Raw genomic sequence first — 6665 nt, forward strand, 5'->3', positions numbered from 1 at the left:
GCCACACTATTACCAAGCGCTCCTCGTGCGAGGGAAAAATGACATGTACCTTTTCAGCACAGCTCGCTGAATCTCATCCAGCGTTCCTGCTGCCGGTTGCATCTGACCGCTTGATGTACAACAAAAACTTCTTTTTACTTTTTCCAGGTATTCATCCAGTGGTTTCAAAACTCCTCAGAATACTTCAATAAATATGCAACTGCCTTCAAGAGAGACAACCCCTTATTTTAATAACGTGGATCAGAAGGACTTGGTCGGCTATTCATCTTCAAGGGCCAACTCCGTTCCCATCATCCCGTCTGTGGGCTTGGACGAAGCCTGCATGCAAATGCAAAATGTTTCTGAAGTAACAGGCATCAAATGGTGCAAAAACTCCTATTCAGCTGAACTTGTCAATGTGAGTTCCCCAGTCAGTAATTGTCTTATAGCAGAACAACACGAAGTGAAAATATTGCTAGAAACTGTGCAGGAGCAGATTCGGATTCTGACGGATGCGAGGCGGTCGGAGGACTATGAACTGGCGAGCATAGAAGCAGAGAGCAGCGCGAGCGAAAACACGGCCTTTCTGCCCATGAGCCCCATGGCCAAGTCAGAGCGAGAGGCACAATTTGTCTTAAAAAGCGAAACGCAAAGAGACTCGGTATTGACCAAGTGACTTTGTGCGGGGGTTGTGGGAGGGGAAACGAGATCTGTGCATTCGATGCTTTGCTAAACAGGAAGGGAGGAAATTAAATACAAATTATTTATATGCATTAATTTAAGAGCATCTACTTAGAAGAAACCAAATAGTCAATCGCCCTCATATCATAGTGTTTTTTAACAAAATATTTTTTTAAGGGAAAAGTTCCAGGAGGGATGAAGCGTACGTCAGGTGCTTTCTAGGCAGGATTACACATACAGTTTCAGTTACAGAGCATTTTACCACGGTCCCATTCGGCTGTCCAAAGGCTTAGGCTATGCATCTTTTTTTCAGTAAAGGCCAAGACCATTCCTAGATTCATTTCTGGTTTCAGGGCAGCGCTGCAGTGAGCTGCTGGCCAGGGATTCAGTCCCTGGGGAGCACGTCCCGTGAGCCCGGCACAGACCCGGTCCCCTCTCCCCCTCTCCTTTTGGTTCCAGGTTCATACCATGGAAACGGGCACGCAGACATCCGCCTCTGAAGTCTGGTACCTATCGTGGAATGACAATAAATCCCTCAATTGAGCCAGATGCCTAACTCACAACCTTACTTTCATGTGTCAGTCAGCCCAAGAAAGTCAGTGGAAACATTTAGGAGCTTTGGGTTTGGCCAGGCGTGGAGTGGGATTGGGGTCTGTAGAGACGCAGTGGTCAGGAGCCCGTGGCTGCTCCGTCTTCTGAGCTTTGCCTATCAGGGCTGCCTTGGTGGAGAGTGAGGAAGAGCAAGAGAAAGTGCAAAAGTGTCTGTTATGACAGGTTTGGGTTGGGTTTTGGTTTGGGGTTTTTTTGAGTTGGAACATAAACTCCATTGTTCATTACCAGCCCCTCAACATTTCTAAACTGTTACAATTTGAAGGCATTTGTAAGCTCTCAAGGAGCACTTCTGAGTGTGTGTGTATTTTTTTTAACTTATTTTTTTATTATGGGTTGTTCAGAGAAGTCAGGGAGATCCAATATGATCAAAATCCAGCCGATAAGTGTCCACGCTGCCCTAATTTGTTCCCGCTTTCAGTTCTGCAGTCACTTTAATTAATCGTGGCTTAGGCTTGTGAACTTTAAAGCTTCAACCCTGCAGATGCCTCGGTACGGGCAGACCCACAAGCATGCACAGATCTGATTCTAACGGGGCTACATAAGAGCAGATGGTTTCCACCAAATGACTCCCTGCAGGGGATCAAGGCCTTAGAGAAGAAATGTCGGTTCCTGGGTGCCGTATTGCAATCACATTATAAGCATTTTTTGCGTTTGCTTTCCTTCGAGTCCCTCTTCCCCCCATAAATTGTAACCCAATATGCCAATAATGCAATGAATTGGCTTCAGTGACAGACACATTACTGGTTTTATTAGTATTAAAATATCTGCTTATTCATGGGGAAAAAGAAAATTAACTATAATAAATAATTGCTAAATAGCCTTCCCTGGTTAATGTCAGAAGATTGATTAAAAAAAAATTTACAGTATATACAGAATGTATTAAAATATTCCTTTGCAGCAAATTAATTGTTAAATTTATTAATGTCCCCCAGAGTTTCTAGTTCACAAGTCTCAAGACTTCCCAAAATAGCACAATCAATCACACAGTGCTGTTGTATGTTGAGTCAGAATAAAGCAATATTTTAACCTCTGTCAAGTAAATTTGGGAAAGAAATGCTGAAGGTGTATGTCATTTATTATTTATTTTTTTTTGTTAAGGCAGTAAAAAAACAATCACTATTCGCAGTCTTCATCCAGCAAGTCTTATTTTGGGTTTCTTTTGCCTTTTTTTTTTTTTTTAAGATAAAGTTGATGAAATTGTCTTGTTTACAGAACTTTCTATGGCTGTAATCTTTGCTGTGTGTTTTCAATAAAAATATATTTGAGGGCAAACTATACTTGATGCCCCAGGATGCAGCACGCCTCGTTCGGACTCCCTTCTTCAACGACACAGAGCTTTTGTTGTAGCAGTAAGGTGGGATCGCCGCGAGGAGCGGTCTCCCCCTGACTCGTTTCTGCAATATGTTGTGGCCGGGCACGGTCTCGCTGTGCGTGAGCTGAGCTGGCTGCAGTGGGTACGGCCCCAAGCCCACACCAAATAAACCCACTGAAAGACGGGGTATATTAGGTGGGGCTCAGCTTCACATCCCTACGGTCGCGTGACTTTTCTGTCACCACCGTTTACATCCCGCCAGCTCAGGACATGAGCAAAGTGAGCTTGCCTCTGCCCGTAAGTCCTGTGAACATTCCTGTAATACAAAAACTGGCTACCATATAAAGCTCTGATTCAATAATTTGTGAAGTGTGATTACAATTAATTAATTGTTCACCATTAATTTAATCAAGAGATGGTCTCTCTGCACTAAAGTGCAGAATCTTGCCCAAATACACGTTTCAAAATTAAATCTTTTCAATCCAGATGTAAGGCCGTCTCTTCCCCAAATCCTGCCAAACTCTGCAAATTCACCTTTGGCAACATATTGGAAACACACGGCGAGATTTCTGTTGAAGAAAGAACCGTATCATAAGCAATGCCTTTATGGAGAGAATGTGTTCACTCAGCACCTCCGAAAGACCCAGAAAGAGGGGAAGAGCAATGTATTTAAGAGAATGAAATGTTTGAATGGCAGATGAAGATCTGAAATGGTGAGGATATCTGTTAGATTCATGTTAGAGATGCGGTCTTGTACTCAGCAAAGGATGTGTGACTGTTATATGTTAACTGTTCTATTCAGTTTTCAGCATGTTTGAATAGAGAGACGTTAATATTAACCATATGACAGACTAGTGTATTATTTGTTAAGAGTATCGCTTCAGATCCTATTGAAGCTGTCATTGTTTGCAGAGGAAAAGAAAAAGGTTTGAAAACATCAAACTAGGTAGCCTTAATGTCGTTTGTGTTTCTCTAACGCAACTATTTTCCTCCGTGGCCCCTCCTATTTTACAGTGAATGGGACAACGTTTTCTCTGAGGTCTGGCAATTAATTATGTAGAGGACACAAAAGAAAGTTGTACTGAAACAGCCGAAATGGTAGGCCAAATTTTGCTTTACTTCTGACCCCTATGGTCCCAGTGAACTCGGCGGATCGGAAGGGATGCGAGTCACTGCAAAATGCAGTTCATTCCTAAAATTACATCTGTTCCCAGCCTTGGAAACAGACTGTAACCCCTGAAAGAGGCTCTGTACTCAGTCATTTACCTGTAACATAACTAAAAATTATATCTGACCTATGAAGTTCCAAGTGTAGTCTGGTGTGAAAACTTGCACACGCTGCATTACACTCAAGTAAACTGGAAGAACAGCTAATTAAATAAATTGAGCTTTCTCTGAACTGAACAGCGAAAGCCTGTGTCTCTTCAGCATAGTACTGTGGAGAAGAATTATGAGAGGTGTATATCCTGATCTTTTTTTTTTCTTTTGTATAGAATTTCTTCAAAACAATCCAAAATAACCTTAAAAAAAAAAAAAAAAAACCAAACCAAACGCTAGAATGATCCCAGCATCTGAAATAGGAAACGTAGGTGAGTATGGGCACATTTCATAGCACTAACCACTCAAAAACCCTTCAGTACACCCCTGACCCAAAGTTGAAACCTTCTAATTCTTGCAGGATCACATTTAGATCAACAAACGCTTCCATGGGAAAAGAGCTCTTCAGAACGTTTTTGGTATCTCACCACCTAGCCAGGCTCTCAGCTGACGTAGTCAATGCAGTAATGACAGTTTATATTAACAGAGGATCACGTCCCAGATCTCTTCCTCTCGATGTCCAATGTAGTGTCACAAAGCTTAGTAGCCTACCACATGATATAAGCACTTCTGCAGCGATTTATGGAGCTACCTTCATTTTGCTTATGCAAATCATACTCATATCAGTGAGTGAACACCCTCACTAGAATATGGTGCAAGGTTCTTTGGCCAAGTGATTGGTTTGTCAGGTCTATCTTATCACCAGCTGGGTTCTGACAGTAATGAACTTAGCACCGTGTGGCTAATTCCAACGTTATTCATCAAAATCCTACAGCTTCAGGTTTAAATTTTGAAAAAAACCAATGAGAAGCTGGCATGTGCTTATGACCAGGCATGTGATAGGTATGCTCCTGAATCAAAATGTTCAATCAGATAATTCATGTCGACTTCTCGTGTAAGTAGGGAGAAAATCTGGATACCTCTTTGCAATTCATCCTCGGCTTCCTTTAGTCTAATTTTGGACATTACTTGAACATTTCTTACTCTTATAAGAAATTATGAAAATGAATACCAAAGAACTCTTTCAGAGTCCTAGCTGCAGTAAATAAAATTAAAGCTTGAAGGAGCAGACCTGAAATAAAAACTGGGTTTGAAAAATGGCATTAATATCAATTGCCTTTCAATAAAATAGAATTTCCCTATACACTGTTTTTCACTTGGGAAAACAGTGAGCTTATAAAGTGATTTATTATCTTGGCATGAATTTAAAATGCTCATCTTCAAGCAGATTGGGAAAAATCAAATCTTTAGTATAGATTTTTCAGCTTTTCTGATTCATTTTTTCTATTTTATTTCAGTAGCCCAACAGGTCAATGATCCCATTAACTGTATTGTCTGACACATGGTCTTAAGGGCCATCTCCGTCCCTTTTTGTGGTCCAAATGCTAGACTGTTAGATTTCCTCAAAGAGAACAAGTTTTTATCTAAATTACATTAAAAAATGATTCACAGAATAATATAGTTCTTTATCTTGCTGAAAATAGAAGGTGATGCACTGTTTCCTTTTGGTACTGCATTATCACTGTAAGTTCATAGCGTGATGATGCTCCCTTTGTTTTGATGTCTACTCACGTGAAAACAACTGCGACACCCAGTTTTCAGGTTTCAGGCTTGGCACTTCCAAATCATCATATCAAACAGGATTTTTGTATTTTAAATAGCAAACTTCAAACATGACGTATAAATGAGGTAACTACGACACCAGTAAACTTAGTCATAAAGTGGGGTGGGTTTTTTTTTTCATTTTTAATTCCATAGCAATTAGAGGATTGGGCTATAGTAATCGGTAGTCTCTTGCAAGAAATACTGTCACAGAATATATTAATGGCAGTGGAAAGCCATTGCTGTAGCCCAGAACTGGGGAAAGCCAGGAGGAAAGGAGGCAACAGTCATCCACAGGGTACGCTGCAGGGGGTAAAAGTGCTTTCATCTGAATAGTAAAAACCAATATAGTTGTTTATCTGTTAAAACTGCCGAAAAGTTAACCTACCTGAATTTGTTAATGACCATGTTAGTAGTATTTGAGAAAAGGAAAAGGGGCAGAAATCCCCAAATTTGTAATGCTTGTACTGTCCCTTGGAACAAAGGGCATTATGTTTTGATTCTATATTATTACAGCCCAGTTTTCAACGTCCGCTGCAGAGACAGAGAGATCACACGACACTGATGGGCTGCACTGACCCTTACTTTCTTGAAAAGATTTAGCAGTCTCCCCTTTGGTCAATGGTCTTGTAAATGAGGCGGGATTTCCTAGTACCCATAAGGCTATTCCTGTCAAATGTTTCCCAGATAAATAATAAAGTAAAAATACAGCAAGACAACCTATGCTTTTTTTTATTTTTTATTTTTTTCTATGAGGAGCTATAGTATTTGATAGCTATAATGGAGAGGGGTTTATTGATGACTGAAGAACGTAAATAAAGTATAGGATATAACGAATGTAAGTGGCACGGAAATCCTGTATTTGTATTGTAGCTTTTAGTAATATATTCTCTAACACCATCTGGAGGAGACCTACATGCAATTTACATTTCTTTTCTCCTTACCGTGACCATGGTCTGTACCACGCCGTTGTGGTGACTGGGCACGGACGTGCTCTTGTCCTTATTCCCTGTTCCTGCATTGCAGGGCCCACTGCTGTGCTCTACTGAAATCAGTGAATTCGCAGTGGTTCAGCATCTTTATTCATGTTCAATTTTACCTTGCCCTCAGAATCAACAGTACAATTTACAGCCTAATGTTTGGGACACTGGGGATGTCCACT

General features: G+C 40.8%; 1 protein-coding gene across 3 annotated transcripts in view; it reads left to right on the plus strand.

The window, feature by feature from the left end:
• NRG3 (neuregulin 3) overlaps positions 1–4478 on the plus strand; it is a 407103-nt gene extending 402625 nt beyond the window's left edge. For all 3 annotated transcript variants that reach the window (XM_054832690.1, XM_054832691.1, XM_054832692.1), the window contains one exon: positions 148–4478. In XM_054832690.1, coding sequence (XP_054688665.1) covers positions 148–655 — 508 coding nt within the window. In that variant the 3' untranslated portion in view covers positions 656–4478. The remainder of the gene's footprint in view (positions 1–147) is intronic.
• Positions 4479–6665: the final 2187 nt, after the last annotated feature.

This window comes from Grus americana, chromosome 7 (genome assembly GCF_028858705.1).
Source record: "Grus americana isolate bGruAme1 chromosome 7, bGruAme1.mat, whole genome shotgun sequence".
In the NCBI taxonomy this organism is placed as follows: domain Eukaryota; kingdom Metazoa; phylum Chordata; class Aves; order Gruiformes; family Gruidae; genus Grus; species Grus americana.